At 46.8% G+C, this 17,258-nt stretch overlaps 1 protein-coding gene across 1 annotated transcript in view; it reads left to right on the top strand.

The window, feature by feature from the left end:
* RPGRIP1L (RPGRIP1 like) overlaps window positions 1–17,258 on the top strand; it is a 130,945-nt gene that overhangs the window by 72,016 nt on the left and 41,671 nt on the right. Inside the window, exons 18-22 of the mRNA XM_060253574.1 lie at window positions 1,375–1,571; window positions 3,540–3,623; window positions 5,597–5,677; window positions 9,490–9,652; window positions 14,831–14,925. Coding sequence (XP_060109557.1) covers window positions 1,375–1,571; window positions 3,540–3,623; window positions 5,597–5,677; window positions 9,490–9,652; window positions 14,831–14,925 — 620 coding nt within the window. The remainder of the gene's footprint in view (window positions 1–1,374; window positions 1,572–3,539; window positions 3,624–5,596; window positions 5,678–9,489; window positions 9,653–14,830; window positions 14,926–17,258) is intronic.

Below are 17,258 nucleotides of genomic sequence, written 5' to 3'. Positions count from 1 at the left end.
GGATTAAACCCTGTGGAGGCCCCTAGGCAGTTGAAATCTTGGGGAGAGGGCCCCCTCACAAATTATCTCAGAGTCTGAGTGCCCGCCCCACCACCAAAGCCTCCGCTGCAGTTTGCAGACACCTTCTTAAAAGCCCCTTTTAATAATAATAATAATAATAATAAATTTATTTTTGTATCCCGCCCTCCCCTGCCAAAGGCAGGCTCAGGGCGGCTAAGCTGTGGGAGAGAGGCAGAGAGATGCAAACTTGGCGACCACGCCAGCAGCAGCCACACCAGGCAAGTCGGGCAAAGAGCTGCTCAGTTGCTGGCTGCCTCGTGCAGGCTGGGAGGGCCGCAAGCAGGGGCGAAACGGGGGAGGGGGAGCCAGCCTGGGGCCCCGGAAGTCGTGGGGGCCCATAGGCCAGTGCCTACTTGGCCTAATTGTTAATCTGACTCTGGAGGAAACCAGCAGTGAAAAACAAACTCCACCAGTTCGTCGAATCCTATGAATCGCTTCTGCTAAACTAAATGCAATCATTTCTTCCTGTCGAGTCTTTCTTGGACAAAGACAGACTCTCGATCAGAGGAAGTCTTACCTCAGCCCTCAAGCCTCGGACAGAGACTTGGTGGAAGAGAGTGGATGAATCCAGCTAGGCGGAAGAGTCACAGGCTTCCACTCAGTGGGTTGGATCCAGTACTTATTTTGGCAGATTGAAAGAAGAAGAAGAAGATCCCTGCTGGATCAGACCAGTGGCTCATCTGGTTCACCAGTCTGTCTCACACAGTGGCCAACCAACTCCTCTGGAGAAACAATGAGGTGTTCCCCTGACGTCTCCTCCTGTCGCTGAGATTCAGAGGTTTACTAACTCTGAACGTGGAGGTTCCCATTCGTCAGCATGGCTAATAGCCACTAATAGACCTATCCTCTGCCTAAATCCCTTTTAAGGCCATCTATGACTGTGAGCATCACGACATCCTATGGCAGCAAATTCCACGTTTTAATCAATCACTGTGTGAAGAAGTATCTCCATCAGTGGAAATAGGACTTGCCCACCCAGCAGTATTCCCTCTAAGCGTGAGCTAGCTCACAGTTTTTTTAGCCTCTGGCTCACACATTTTTGTCCTAGCTCAGGAAAAATGGCCCCAGGGCAAACTAATTTATGCAGGAGCTCACACAGCTTTAGTGCCAGTAGCTCACAAAGTAGAATTTTTGCTCACGAGACTCCACAGCTTAGAGGGAGTATTGCCCCCCCCATCCCACTGCATCACGAAATGCTCCCCAAAACGCCATTGTCACAGCTGGTTCTCTCAGGCCCTCGGTGGCCTTGGTATGATCTTCTGCCCTCTGATAAAAGAGACGGATCGCTATATTGGCTTGTTGCTTTCCTTTCAGGTACCTTCGAGCTAACAGATTATGAAGGCCATTCCGCCGGCACCGTCAGCGTGGAACTGAAGTGGAAATATGCTTACCTCCCACCTGCCGGTTCTGTTGTGGCGGCGGATTTGACCGATTACATCCTGAATGAGAAACCAGTGAAGGGCCAAGGAGAACCTCCAATCCTGACCCCTTCTTTCTCCTCGCCAGCAGTGGTATGTTGTCTAAACATCTTAAGAACATAAGAACATAAGAGAAGCCATGTTGGATCAGGCCAACGGCCCATCAAGTCCAACACTCTGTGTCACACAGTGGCAAAAAATGTTATATACACACATACACTGTGGCTAATAGCCACTGATGGACCTGTGCTCCATATTTTTATCTAAACCCCTCTTGAAGGTGGCTATACTTGTGGCCGCCACCACCTCCTGTGGCAGTGAATTCCACATGTTAATCACCCTTTGGGTGAAGAAGTACTTCCTTTTATCCGTTTTAACCTGTCTGCTCAGCAATTTCATCGAATGCCCGCGAGTTCTTGTATTGTGAGAAAGGGAGAAAAGTACTTCTTTCTCTACTTTCTCCATTCCATGCATTATCTTGTAAACCTCTATCATGTCACCCCGCAGTCGACGTTTCTCCAAGCTCCAAGTCGACGTTTCTCTGCTATATGTTTCTGCAGGGCTTTTTTTGTAGCAGGAACTCCTTTGCATATTAGGCCACACACACACACCTCCCCCCCCCCCCCGATGTAGCCAGTCTTCCAAGAGCTTACAGGGCTCTTAGTACAGGGCCTACTGTAAGCTCCAGGAGGGTTGGCTACATCAGGGGTGTGGCCTAATATGCAAAAGGAGTTCCTGCTACAAAAAAAGCCCTGAGTTTCTCTAAATCAAATAGAGTCCTGCTCCCTCCTTACGTGCTTTTCAGTTATTACAGTCCCATCCTCCCTATGCTCTTTCGTAAAAAGGCAAATGTACAGCAACAAATAGTGTTGTACTCTACCAGCTTTTACATGTCTGAAAGTGGAAGGAGGGCGCTCCACTTGCCCGCTTGGGATTACAGGTCCCACGTGGACAAGAGCCACATGGGAACAGGGCTACGGTGAAAGAAACCCAAGATTAAGTGGAAAAGGCAGTAGATACAACCTGTATTTTAGCTATTAATGGGCAAGTTCCCTCACGCCCCCAATTTTGGAACTGTCTTATCTCAAACAAGTTTGGTGAGGCTCATTTCAAATGGTGCATAGTGGCTAGAGCATTGGAACAGGCTCTGGGAAACCCAGGTTCAAATCCCCACTCTACCATGCTGGCTGACTTTCGGCTAGTCACACAGTCTAGCCTGCCTTACAGAGATGTAGTTGTGAAGACAGAATACAGGAAGGAAGGGAGTATTATGTAAAGCCTCTTTGGACCTCCATTGGGGAAGGGGGCGGGAAGCGGACTGTAATTCTCTAAATAAAGTACTGGTTTGAGCTTGATGCAGGATCGGATCTACATGTTTTTTGAGGGTGGGGGCAAAATTAAAAAATGACGCCCCCTTATGGGCCATTCTATTTTATGGTCCCATAGAAAACAATGGACTCCATACCCAATTTGTCGGGGCCCCCCCCTTTGTCAGCACCCGAGGCAAGCACCCCTCTCTGCCCCCCCCACTAGATCCGACCCTGGCTTGATGATGTCTTCAGGAGCACAAAGGGGCCTAGAGCTCTCCCAACTCCCATACCTCGTGAGCTCCCCCATACTTCCCCTTTACAAAAGTTGCTAACCCAGTTGTGAACGGCTCAAAGGGGAGATCAGGGAATCCTTCCAGCAGCTGTGAACACTGGGGTGGTATTCTGAAGCCTGGGATCCATTAGCTTCAAATTCTTTCCTGCTTTACCCTCTTGAGTTGGAAGCATCTGAAACGATATACATGTCCCATAGGTAACACACACTCCCCAGTATCCTTGCTATTGTCACAGATTGCCTGAAAAAAATACGTTCCAGATGAACTGGGCCCAGAAACATTTGGAGATGCATATTCTAAGCCTTGATTCATTTTCTGAAGTGGAGGAGATCTAGATGAGTAATGGGGAGTAAGCGTCATATATAAATATTGTGAGTCAGCATTGTGAGCTTACAAACCAGGTAACGATGATTGGCAACATCAGTAGTTTTGATGGAAGCCTGTCATTGGTTTCTTAGAGGCCCCAACCAAAGCCAAGACAGCGGACAGCTCTGGTGGATAAGAAAGTGTCTTTCGTAGACATGGACACCCTGCTGGATTCGGTGAGTTCAAAGACCCTTTTTTCACCGTTTTATTATATTTAATTTATTTATTTATTGGACTTGTAACCCGTCCTCAGGGTGGGTAACGACACTGTTAAAAACCATAAATTAAATAAAAATTAATTATTAAAAACAATTGTCACAATAGTAAGTTTAAAAGTTTAAACTTGCTTACAACAGTAAGTTTAAAAGTCAAGTCAAATAATAAAATTATCTGAGGGAAGTCATACAGCCTGTGTATCAATGGACAAAAGCTAATACAGTGATGAGGTAGATGGCAAAGAAGGGGCTGGGGAAGGCCAATTCAGATAGAGGCATCTTGTGCACATTGAACTGAGCTTCCCCTGTGGCCTAATGATACAGTTGATACAAGTCTTACAGTTGTCATCGTGCAGGCACACATCCCTCCCTCCTATCCTGCTGTGTGCTATTCCTCTGTTGTAATTTTTTTTAACAAAATCTCTGGCTCATAGTGGCAGCTCAGGAGAACTGAATTATTGTTGTTATTTCAACTTAATGAATTGCCTCATCCCGGCTGTTGCTAGGCTCTAGGTGATGTACAACAAAGTAAAAAAATACATCCATATAGACCCATAAAACCATTTAGACTAAAATTAAACCCTGATGGCATCTTATTAAAGTGCTGTTGATCAGATTGAAGGAGAGTGCAGGGCCCCTCCCTGGAGCACGTGACTGTTGAGCAGGAAAACGACCTCCAACGTCTCCAGTTGGGAGGGGCTCCTCCTGCTCTGTCACTAGGCTAGCTAGAAAATCTTCTGGCGGCTGGCCTGCACAGTGACATGTGGGCCCGCACAGTGACAACCCGATGAACAACAGTTACAACAAAGTGCAACGTGTCAGGATCAGCCAGGTATCAGTCAAACAAACTTCTCTGATGAAACCATAGATAAAGTTTATTAGTACTGAAAAGGCAAGTGCCAATGTATGTGTGAACAACCTTGCCAGGAACGAGGGGCTGTTACAGAATGGTAGATATAGAGCATTTGTGTGGGTAAATTCTGACGCTTCTCCCTCCCACCTTCCAGACATTCGAACTTATTGCCACCTAGTATCATAACAGGGAGTGTATTCTCAGTCCAGTCTAAGGTCATGACAGTTAGGAAGGAATCTGTTCGAGTTAGACGCCGGTTGCCTTAGTAACGTGATAACTAAGCAAGTGTGGGTTACACGGGTTACACAGATTCTAAGTTAGCTGCAAAAGTAGAAATGTTCCCCTACAAACAGCATCCCTCTACAACAGACATCAGAAATACATTTCAAGAACATTATGGCAGGCACCCCTGACATAACAACATAAGAGAAGCCATGTTGGATCAGGCCAATGGCCCATCCAGTCCAACACTCTGTGTCACATAAGAACATAAGAGAAGCCATGTTGGATCAGGCCAATGGCCCATCCAGTCCAACACTCTGTGTCACAGAAGAACATAAGAGAAGCCATGTTGGATCAGGCCAATGGCCATCCAGTCCAACACTCTGTGTCACATAAGAACATAAGAGAAGCCATGTTGGATCTGGCCAATGACCCATCCAGTCCAACACTCTGTGTCACACTGTGGCTAATAGCCACTGATGGACCTCTGCTCCATATTTTTATCTAAACCCCTCTTGAAGGTGGCTATGCTTGTGGCCGCCACCACCTCCTGTGGCAGTGAATTCCACATGTTAATCACCCTTTGGGTGAAGAAGTACTTCCTTTTATCCATTTTAACCTGTCTGCTCAGCAATTTCATCGAATGCCCACGAGTTCTTGTATTGTGAGAAAGGGAGAAAAGTACCTCTTTCTCTACTTTCTCCATCCCATGCATTATCTTGTAAACCTCTATCATGTCACCCCGCAGTCGACGTTTCTCCAAGCTAACACAACACTGTTTTCGACTGTGACAAAACGACAGTTGTTGAGTGACCCACAAGTGAGCGACTGCTTCTGTGTTTAATCCTAATAACTTTAGAGCTCCATTCCTGAGAAGGAAAACAAAGAGGTCAGGCAGAAGACCGAAGATGAAAAGCTCGTTGTTTCAGACATTCCGCAGGTACGAAGCAACTTAAATTTCACCGAGTCGTGAGCCAGTTTAGATTTTGTATTCTCTTTAGCCATGGGGGTTGATAGTGCGATTGCGCATCTGATCAGCTTATTAAACTTTGGCACTGAAATGCTGATTTTAATTTGTGTGTCTTATGAATAGCTGATGATACCGTCAGAAACAATTATTTTATGTCTCCAGAGGGAGCGTATGTTAGATGGCTTTCCGAACGATTCGCTACGTCAGCATGGCATGTTGATTAGAACACCGGACTAGGAAATCATGAGTTCAAATCTCTGCCTAGCCATGATGCGCGCTAGAGACCTTGGACCACTCACTGTCTTTCAACTTAACCTATTTCATAGGGTTGCCGTGGGGTTAAATCGGGAAAACTGGCATACGGCACCCTCAGCTCCTTTGAGCGAGAGTAGGGTAAAAATGTAATTAACAGTTACTGAACTATTTAAACACAGCAATAATCTGATAACTTCATTGAAGGTACTCAAAGCATTGTGACTTTGCCTATTGTGAACATCTCATTAAACTGGGCCCTCAACCACTCCCTGTACATTTTTAGCCCCAAAGAGAGCTGTAGCTTGGTTGCGCATGGTACTCGCCTGCTGACTTTGCATGTGTAACAAGACTGGATCCGTAGTGACTCGGTTTACATAAAACATAGAAACACAGGAGCTGGAAGGGATCCCAGGGTAATCTAATCCAAACCCCCTGCACAATGCAGGAAATTCACAACTACCTCCCTCTCACTCAGCCCAGTGACCCCTGCTCTATTCCCAGAGGGAGGCAAAAAACTTCTGGGCCAATCTGGCCTGGAGGAAAATTCCTTCCTGACTCCAAGATGGCAATGAGCATGACCCAGGGCATATGAAAGGGACCCTAAAGTCCAACTCCTGCCCTTACAATCTGCCTAAATTTATAGAATCAGCATTGCTGTCTGATGACCATCTAGCCTCTCCAAAGGAGTAGAGCCCAACACCTCTCAAGGAAACCTGTTCTGAGTGCATGCAAAGTGCAAAGTCACACCAATATGTTCTTTTGTCCCACTAGCGTCACATTTAAATTGGGCCTTCATTTAGAGCACTGGTCCCCAACCTTTTTAGCACCAGGGACCGGTTTTGTTGAAGACAATTTTTCCACGGACTGGCGGGGGTGGGGCAGCTGTTTTGGGATGATACAACTGTGCACTTTATTTTGGTGTGGTGGTTAAGTGTGCAGACTCTTATCTGGGAGAACTGGGTTTGATTCCCCACTCCTCCATTTGCAGCTGCTGGAATGGCCTTGGGTCAGCCATAGCTCTGGCAGAGGTTGTCCTTGAAAGGGCAGCTGATGTGAGAGCCCTCTCCAGCCCCACCCACCTCACAGGGTGTCTGTTGTGGGGGAGGAAGGTAAAGGAGATTGTGAGCCGCTCTGAGACTCTTTGGAGTGGAGGGCGGGATATAAATCCAATATTTTCATCTACCTCACAGGGTGTCTGTTGTGGGGGAGGAAGGTAAAGGAGATTGTGAGCCGCTCTGAGACTCTTTGGAGTGGAGGGCAGGATATAAATCCAATGTTGTCGTCTTCTTATTGCATTGTAATATATAATGAAATAATTATACAACTCATGGCCCGGTTGCTAACAGGCCACTGACCGGTACCGGTCTAAGGCCCGGGGGTTGGGGACCCCTGCTCTAGATCAGTGGCCCCCAACCTTTTTGGCCCCAGGGCTGGCAGGGTGGGGGCACTGAATTTGCCCCCCCCCCCCCACCGCAGTGCCTCCTCCTCCTCCCTCCGTTTTCACAATTTTAAGGCTCGGAAAGGGGCGGTGAAGTGCCTCCCGGGCTCTTTAATGGCTGACCCCCCCGGCCTATCAGCTGATTGGTGGGGAAAACCACGGCAGCAGCAGTGACTGACCCACTGAAAAAGCAGCACCACCCTTGCCTCCTTCCCATTTCCTTCCGTGGTGAGGCTGTGCGGCCCAGTTGCTAAAAGGCCACGGCTCGGTACCGGTCTGCGGCCCAGGGGTTGGAGACTCCTAATCTAGAGAGTCTGTAGGATCCCAACTTTTTTAGCAAGCAGCCTTAGCAGACCCACCCGACCTATCACAGTTGGCAAGGAGTGACCATTGGGTAAGTCCTTACTTCCCCAAAGTTGCTGGCGGAGTGAGAGAATACATTAGGAAAACAGAAAAAAGGAGCTCTATTGGATCAAGCCAAAGGTTCAGCTACTCCAGCATCCTGTTTCTCACACCCTGCAAGCAGGGCATGAAGGTTGCCCCCCAGAAAAGAAAGTTCAGAGAGGCACCGATATTGAACCAGGAGATTTCAAATAGCCATCGTAGGTAATAGCCACTGGTAGAGTTGTCTTCTGCTAACTCTGCCTAGTCTTCTAAAGAGAACAAGCACATTGTTTCTTGTTGTGGAGACTCACTAGCTTCCAGCTGCTGCACTCAGCCTTGTGGTAGGCAAGTCCAGCTTGTTCGGTTCCTAAGTAGCTAAGAAAATCATGGCAAAAGTGCTAGACATTGCAAATTGAATGCTTTCGTGGATGGCTTTATACAGGTTTACAAGACCTGTCATGTTATATATTAAAGAACCGGGAGTGCGGTGCCAAGATCGATTAGAGTTCATGGATTCAGCATGCAGAGCGCTTCTGCTATGGGCTGCAATCCAAGTGGGAAGTTACATTCCTAATGCAAAATGCCAAGGTGTGAAACCTACATGCACTTAAATGCACAAGGTAGAACCTGCACCGCAAAGCCCACAAAGGGAAGCTCACGTCGGTTTCAAACTCCTTTGATAAAAGACCTCTGCATCTTAGCTGTTGAGCTACGTCAGAACTGCACCCTTGACGCTGACTCGGAAACTACAGTTAGTGCAGAACGCTGCGGCACGGCTGTTAATGAGGCTCCCTCGATGGGAGCACATTCAGCCAGTGCTGAAAGAGCTGCACTGGCTACCTATTGAGTTCCGAATCCGTTTCAAGGTGTTGGTATTGACCTTTAAAGCCCTTTATGGTCAGGAACCTGTTTATCTGCGGGACCGCCTTTCCCCATATATCCCCCAGAGAGCACTGCGTTCAGGGACAAAAAAATCTGCTGTCCACCCCTGGACCAAAGGAGGCCAGGTCGCGTTTGACACGAGCCAGGGCCTTCTCGGTGGCAGCACCAGAGTGATGGAATGCTCTCCCGGAGGCCATAAGGGCCCTGCGGGACCTTCCTACATTCCACAGGGCCTGTAAGACCGAATTGTTTCGACAGGCCTTCGATGCTTAAACTTAGAGAGAGCTGCCACCTGACATCAGCTAGAGTTCCCGGTGACCAACCGTCTGAAAAGCAGAACTGCCAACATAGTAATAGTACAGGACCGTGGAATAGTTTTTAAATTTTAATTGCATTAATGTTTTATAGATTTTATTGACATTGTTTTAAATCGTGTAAACGACTGTTGTAAGCCGCCCTGAGTCCGCTTGCGGAGAGGGCGGGATAAAAGTCTAATGTAAATAAATATATAAAAGCAATTCTGCTTTTCAGACGGTTGGTCACCGTGGAATAGTTTTTAAATTTTAATTGTATTAATGTTTTATAGATTTTATTGACATTGTTTTAAATCGTGTAAACGACTGTTGTAAGCCGCCCTGAGTCCGCTTGCGGAGAGGGCGGGATAAAAGTCTAATGTAAATAAATATATAAATAAATAAGAATTACCGGTCTTAAATATTATTTTAGTTTATACTGCTGTTGATACATAGAGTGAAATTTAGGCCATGGAAGCCTATCAGTGTACACATCTGTGAGCATTTCTGCCCTTCTCATCTTATTCAAGAGTGCCTCTGAAACGCAAGTCGACAGCAGAGCAGGCAAAGCGGCGGCAGACATACAAGAGGAAAGTGAGGATCTTTCTCAGCTTTCCGAAGGTCAGTTTGGCGACCAGAGCTCAGCGACTTCTGGAGAAGAAACAGAAATTACTGAGGAATTGGAACCAGAAGGTAAATTTTTGTGGCTATTAGCCACAGCGTATTGTTGGGACTCACTATCTGGGGCAAATGTATTCTTGGTGCTTGGGGAGGGGCACAGTGGGAGGGCCAGTGTCCTAGCCCCACTGATGGACCTTCTGATGGCACCCTGGGTTTTTTTGGCCACTGTGTGACACAGAATGTTGGACTGGATGGGCCATTGGCCTGATTCAACATGGCTTCTCTGATGTTCTTATGCTTACCAAACTGCATCTCCCTCTCTCTCAGCTCTTTTTAAGCATATGTTGTTGACAGCAGAGATGGTTTCAGCAGAAGGCCTTTATTTCGGTCTCCCCGAGCGGGGCCGATGAGCATTCCTTTTTGGTCTAACATGCAACTTCATAATAATTGACAAAGGAGGGGGGGGGCTCCATCTCAAACCTGGTTTCATAAAATATTAAAGGAAACTGGCTTCTGTTTTAAAATGTCTTTATATTCCTTCTTCAGAAGACTTGAGATTCTTCCTTCAGAAGAATATTTTAAAAGCGTCTGCTGCTTTTGTCTGCAGATAACAGCCACCCGTAATGTCAAACAGAGAGAGAGAGGGGAAAAAAGTCTCAGACAATATGAGGCTAGCATGACTTATCAATGCACAGGATGAAAGAGGGTTCGAGGCAGCTCAGTACAAAGAATATAAACTCCCAGGTCACATTGCTTCACTTTATTATACATTCAGTATCCAGGAAGTGAGCTGAGGAAACTTACACCAAGGGCAGAAGAATCCCACCCCCCCTCATGCTCCCTTGAACGGGATGTGGTTGGTGCGAATTGACGAATTTTCGATTTGTGGTGCGTTCAGGCTCCATCAAAATGGATGGATGGGCAGAAGAATCCCCCATTCAAGCTCCCTTGAACTGAATGGGGTTGGCGCAAACTGACAAATTTTCAGTTTGTGGCACATTCAAGCTCCATCGAAATGGATGGCAGGGCAGAAGAATCGCCCATTCAAGATCCCTTGAACTGAACGGGGTTGGCACGAACTGACGAATTTTCGATTTGTGGCGCATTCAAGCTCCATTGAAATGGATGGAAGGGCAGAAGAACCCTCCCCCATTCAAGCTCCCTTGAACTGAATGAAGTGGGAGTGAACTGACGAATTTTCGATTTGTGGCACATTCAGGCTCCATCAAAATGGATGGACGGGCAGAAGAATCCCCCATTCAAGCTCCCTTGAACTGAATGGGGTTGCCGCCAACTGATGAATTTTCAGTTTCAGTTGGCGCCAACTGATGAATTCAAGCTCCATCGAAATGGATGGAGAGGGATAGAGATATGCTGACAGTATATCCATTATGAGGACAACACCCACAGCAGCTGCAACGGAAAGAATGAGGGCGTTGCAGTTTAAATAGTGGTTGCTGGATCTCAGTGACAGAGCCAAAAATTGCCATCAACTGTGTCTCATTAAGTTTTGTTGCCGGTCGGGGACTATCTTCAAATTCGATGCCCTTATAGGGCAGCATTCACATTGTTCTGTTGTAGCACTGTCACAGCACTGGCATGAAGACAATTCAGCTAGAAACCTTTGAAAGACAATCTAGGCTAGCCGACAAGCCAAGCGGGGGGGGGGGGGGGGTGGAGAGTCCTGCCAAGTCTCAACCGACTTTGGTGATAGGATTTTCAAGACAAGAAATATTAGAATCATAGAGTTGGAAGGGACTTCCAGGGTCATCTAATCCAACCCCCTGCGCAATGCAGGAAACTCACAAACAACTCCCCCTAAATTCACAGGATCTTCATTGCTGTCAGATGGCCATCTAGCCTCTGTTGAAAAACCTCCAGGGAAGGAGAGCCCACCACCTCCCGAGGAAGCCTGTTCCACTGAGGAATCGCCCTGACAGTCAGGACATTCTTCCTTATGTCGAGCCGGAAACTCTTGATTTAATTTCATCCCGTTAGTTCTGGTCCTACCTTCCGGATAAATATTCAGAGCTGGTTTGCCATTGCGTGCCTCTGCATAGCAGACCCAGGATTTCCTTGGTAGTCTCCCATCCAAATACAAACCAGGGCCAATCTCACTTAGTTTCTGAGTTCTGGCTAGCTTGAACCTTCCAGGTCAAGGCAAGAGATGTTCAGAGGTGATTTGCCATTGCCTGCCTCTGTGTGAGCCAGCTGTGGTGTAAAGAGTGGCAGACTCTAATTTATTTTATTTTATTGGATTTATATCCCCCCCCCCTCTCCACCAAAGCAGGCTCAGGGCAGCTCACAACACATAACTTACCATAAAAACATCTGGAGAACCGGGTTTGATTCCCGGCTCCTCCACATGCAACCAGCTGGGTGACCTTGGGCTAGCCACAGTTCTCCCAGAACTCTCTCAGGCCCACCTACCTCACAGGGTGTCTCTTGTGGGGAGAGGAAGGGAAGGAGATCGTAAGCCACTCTGAGACTCCTTCGGGTATTGAAGGGCAGGGTATAGAACTAACTCTTCTACATACCAGCCCTGGGCTTCCTTGGTGATCTCCCATCCAAGTATTAACCCGGGCCGACTCTGCTTAGCTTCCTAGATCTGAAGAGGCTAGCCTGGCCCGTTCTGGACAGGGGATCACGCATCGCTTCTCCAAACCTAATGTGAGCTTGTGATCTGTGTGTGTGTGTTGTCCCATTCCCCCCCACCACCCAATTTTATCCTGTATATGATCTTATGAGTAATTATTTTTTAGAGAGAGAGACAGAGACACACACACTATGTATGATAACGTATTTGCAGCCAAGGCCCTTGTGGCCCCCTGTCCCCCCCCCCCCAAGTAAAGTGTACCTTCTTTCCCTTGTGTATGTCCATTGTTTGACGCCCTACAACATCAAGTGATGACTTGTGTGTGGAGGATCAGCCAGAGTTAATTTTCTTTTTGGAACAAACACAGTGGCATCCGGTGCGGCTCAGCCCAAAGAATCGGTTGTTAATCAAGCTATATAACATGCGCATATACGTTCCCGTGAGATCAGCATTCCCCCCCCCCCTTGATTCAAAAGAGAATAGATTGACCAGTACTCAAGGATGCATTCTCAGTGCAGTTATTGCACAACGCATTGCCGTATTGTCCACTGTTTCAGTGCTCTGGGCAGTGGACACATGAAATAAATTGATCTTATTTCATTTATTTCAGACACTTTTGATTCACTTTTCTCCAGACAATACAGATCCAAAGCGGCTTACAATGTGTAGAATGCGCAAAAGACAATCACATTTCACAACTGTTCAAAATAAGCTGATTTCACCATTGCTGCTTGCTGTTCAATCTGCCATGAAATCCATAGAAAAACCAATTATTGCTCGCTTGTTATTGGGGCACTTCCCTACAGGCACTTCTCTACAGGAAGCCGCCACATGGGTTATGCGGGGTGCGTCCATCTCTGTTGGCTCGTCGAATTATCATGGAGGAGATGCACTGAATCCAAGCAGTCCAGATGCCCTTTGAGTCTCAGTAAAGTCAGTGCAGGGCTTTTTTTGAGCAGGAACGCAGTTCCAGCTGGCTTGGTGTCAGGGGGTGTGGCCCAATATGCAAATTAATTTCTGCTAGGGGGGTTCTACAAAAAACCCTGCGCGAAACAATGGTGATGTCAGGGGTGTGGCCTAACACGCAAATGAGTTCCTGCTGGGCTTTTGCTACAGAAAAAAACCCCTGTGCGAAACAATGATGATGAAGGGAGTGTGGCCTAACATGCAAATGAGTTCCTGCTGGGCTTTTGCTACAGAAAAAAACCCCTGTGCGAAACAATGGTGATGAAGGGAGTGTGGCCTAACATGCAAATGAGTTCCTGCTGGGCTTTTTTTCTGCCAAAAACCATGGTCAACACGCAGTTCAGTGCGCTTTAGGAACCTGTGCAAGATCCTCATAGTTGTTGTTGTTTGTTTAAATTCACGTGTGAGCCATCAAGTTGCAACTAGCCTGTTGTGACCCCAGCAAAGGGGCTTTTCAAGGCAAGTGAGAAGAAGCAGAGGTAGTCTGCCGTTGTCTTCCTCTGCAGAATCTTCTTTGGTGCTCTCCCATCCAAGTCACCCTCACATCCTTACATACATGCCGTTAAGTTGCAGTCGGCAAGCAGTGACTCCAGCAAGGGGTTTTCAAGGCAAGTGAAAAGCAGAGGTGCTTTGCCATTGCCTTCCTCTTCAGAGTCTTCCTTGGTGGTCTCCCATCCAAGAAAGGACTCCAGCAAGGGGCTTTCAAGGGAAGTGAGAAGCAGTGTCAATTTGCCATTTGCCTTCCTCTTCAAAGTCTTCCTTGGTGGTCTCCCATTCAAGAACTGACCCCAGCAAGGGGCTTTCAAGGGAAGTGAGAAGCAGAGGTGCTTTGCCACTGCCTTCCTCTGGAGAGTCTTCCTTGGTGGTCTCCCATTCAAGAACTGACCCCAGCAAGGGGCTTTCAAGGGAAGTGAGAAGCAGTGTTGATTTGCCATTTGCCTTCCTCTTCAGAGTCTTCCTTGGTGGTCCTCCATCCAAGAGCTGACTCCAGTAGGGGGCTTTCAAGGCAAGTGAGAAGCAGTGGTGGTCTGCCATTGCCTACCTTCGCAGAGTCTTCCTTGGTAGTCTCCCGTCTAACTATCGATCCTGCTTAGTTTCCAAGATCTAATGAGATTGTTCTATACTGTGTTGCCTTCCCTCCCAAATTAATGTATAACCATGAAGGAAATAGTTTAACACTATGCCTCCTCAAGTGCCGAAACAAGGCCTAAAGAGGACTCAGGTGATTCTGCAGGCCGTTTAAAAATCATTGCTTGGCCGACATCTCAGTTTGAAAGGAAAATAAAGGTCATATTGCTCCTTTGAAGCGTCTTCATTAACCTTTGCACTACTTGGTGAACTTGACTCTGTTGTGCTGTTAGCTCTTTCACAGCATTCCAAATCATCATATATATATATTTTTTCCTTTACTGTTTCAAACGAGCTTATTGCTCACTGTTTGGTGCGCATATTTTTAATTGCATTGCTTATTACCTTTATTTGTAGTTTGCCCTTTGAGAGACTCAAAGCAGATGCCAAAATTTGAGCAGGGCTTTAGTAGGAACAGCATGAAACATCATAAACACCGTAATAAATCCGGATTACAAAATTAGAAGACAATGCAGTGACAAATGTAACATGACGTTAAAAGTGCGCACAAAAAAAAAGTGATTCTGTTCGATTCTTTTTTCCCTGTTCTGCTAATTCAGATCAAGACGAGACACACGGAACGGATGCAGTTGAGTCTGTAACAGACAGTGATGAGTGTGTCGTTCCGAGTCTGGAATCCCTGAGTTTCAAGCAGGTGAGTATTTTTTTTTGAGATGGGGAATTAAGCTCTTCCACTAAGGAATTCTCAAACATGATCCATTCCTTCCCTGCACACACACCCATTAAGCAAGAAGAGAACCAACCCAACACAGTTACTAGAATGCCAGCCTAGAAGCCAAGCAAGATCAGGGATCAAACCCCGACTAGACCACAAAGCTGATTTTGAGGCCAATCTTTTTCTGTCAGACTAACCTACCTCACAGGATAGTTTTGAGGATAAAAGGGGATGAGGGAGGCACCATGTATCCTGCCTTACGCTCCTGGAAGGGCAAGTTGAAACGGAGAATATGAGAAAGAAGGAGAACCATTTTGGTGTAGTGGTTAAGTGTGCAGACTCGTATCTGGGAGAGCCGGGTTTGATTCCCCACTCCTCCACTTGCAGCTGCTGGGATGGCCTTGGGTCAGCCATAGCTCTCTTATCTGGGAGAACCGGGTTTGATTCCCCACTCCTCCACTTGCAGCTGCTAGGATGGCCTTGGATCAGCCAGAGCTCTCTTATCTGGGAGAACCGGGTTTGATTCCCCACTCCTCCACTTGCAGCTGCTGGGATGGCCTTGGGTCAGCCGTAGCTCTCGCAGAGTTGTCCTTGAAAGGGCAGCTTCTGTGAGAGCTCTCTCAGCCCCACCCACCTCACAGGGTGTCTGTTGTGGGGGAGGGAAGGTAAAGGAGATTGTAAGCCACTCTGAGACTCTGATTCAGAGAGAAGGGCGGGGTATAAATCTGCTGTGGGGGGTGTGTGGCTTAAAAAATAATTTTGGCAATGAATAGAATAATATTCTACTCGGGCACTGGAAAAGACAATCCGTCCTTCTTTGGAGTTCCTGGTATCATGACTCATGTAAATCGTTTGGAGCTGTGGTCACCAGTTTTTACTCTCCTTTCTAATAAAGGAGTCCTTCCTATAGATGTTCCACTTTATAGCTGGTTAAGGTTTTCAGAAATGGGATTTCAAGTCTCTGGACTTACCTGATAGATGGCATTTCATGGAGATGAATCTTGTTTTTCTTCCTGTTTTAGTCTGTATCCGGACTATGGCAATGTATTATTCTTTGTGAATCTACTTTATCTTTTTAAATAAACTTTAAAAAAAAAATTTGGCAAGAAACGGGGCCGGGGGGGTGGGGAGGCTAAAAAAGGGATGCCAGCTCTGAGTTGAAAGCTATTAGCCACAGCTTATTGTTGGAACTCTCTCTCTGGGGCAGTAATGCTCTGTATTCTTGGTGCTTGTGGGAGGGCTTCTAGTGTCCTGGCCCCACTGGTGGATCTCCTGATGGCACTTGGGGTTTTTCTGGCCACTGTGAAACGCAGAGTGTTGGACTGGATGGGCCATTGGCCTGATCCAACATGGCTTCTCTTATGTTCTTCTGTGACAGAGTGTTGGACTGGATGGGCCATTGGCCTGATCCAACATGGCTTCTCTTATGTTCTTATGTGACACGGAGTGTTGGACTGGATGGGCCATTGGTCTGATCCAGCATGGCTTCTCTTATGTTCTTATGGAAAATAGCTGGAGGTTTTGGGGTGGAGAATATGGAGGATGGGGTTTGAGGAGAGGAGGGATCTCAACAGAGTATGATGCCATAGAACCTATCTTCCAAAGCAGCCATTTTCTCCAGGGGAACTGATCTTGGAGAATAGTGGAGATCTCTAGGTACCGCCCAAAGGCTAGCAACTGTGACTATAAAGAAAGTAAACTACTCTGGAATCCTAGCAGGAGCTCCTTTCCTAGACCACACACCCCTGATGTAGCTTACAAGGCTCTTTTTTTTGCTAAGAATCCCACCCCTGAAAATTGTACTTTGAAAACAGGAAGCCAGCATATTATTTGAGTGCTGTTTTGTGAGTTGTTGTTTACCAGTTCAAAACCTAGCCTCTGGACATTACAAAGGGCGCAGATAACAGCAATCCGTATCAGACATATTTGTATTCAGGCTCTGGAGAAGAAAGCAATGCACGTGCAAGGTGGCAGGATGCGGCCAGTTTACATGAAGCGTTTCGTGCTCGGCTGGCCGCATGTCTATTCGTCATTCCTCGCGAGGCTTTTGAAACGCTGCCACCAGCCCGAGCCAGAGAGAGAGAGAGAAAGAAAGAAAGAGATTATTTTAATAGGTGGAACTGTATTATGATTAACTGCATTTTTAGTGCCATCAGATTCTTTTAAAGCTGTAACAATGTGAGCCAAATAGGAAAATTACTCACTGCCAATGAGCCCTGCGAAAATGCAGCTGGGCCCACAAATCTCAAGTATTGTTGCACTCCATTATGACCGGAATGATTTAAAACGCCTTGAAATATCCGCGGCCTTGA

Source organism: Heteronotia binoei, chromosome 14 (assembly GCF_032191835.1).
Source record: "Heteronotia binoei isolate CCM8104 ecotype False Entrance Well chromosome 14, APGP_CSIRO_Hbin_v1, whole genome shotgun sequence".
NCBI lineage: Eukaryota > Metazoa > Chordata > Lepidosauria > Squamata > Gekkonidae > Heteronotia > Heteronotia binoei.
This window is presented reverse-complemented; position numbering and strand designations above follow the sequence as displayed.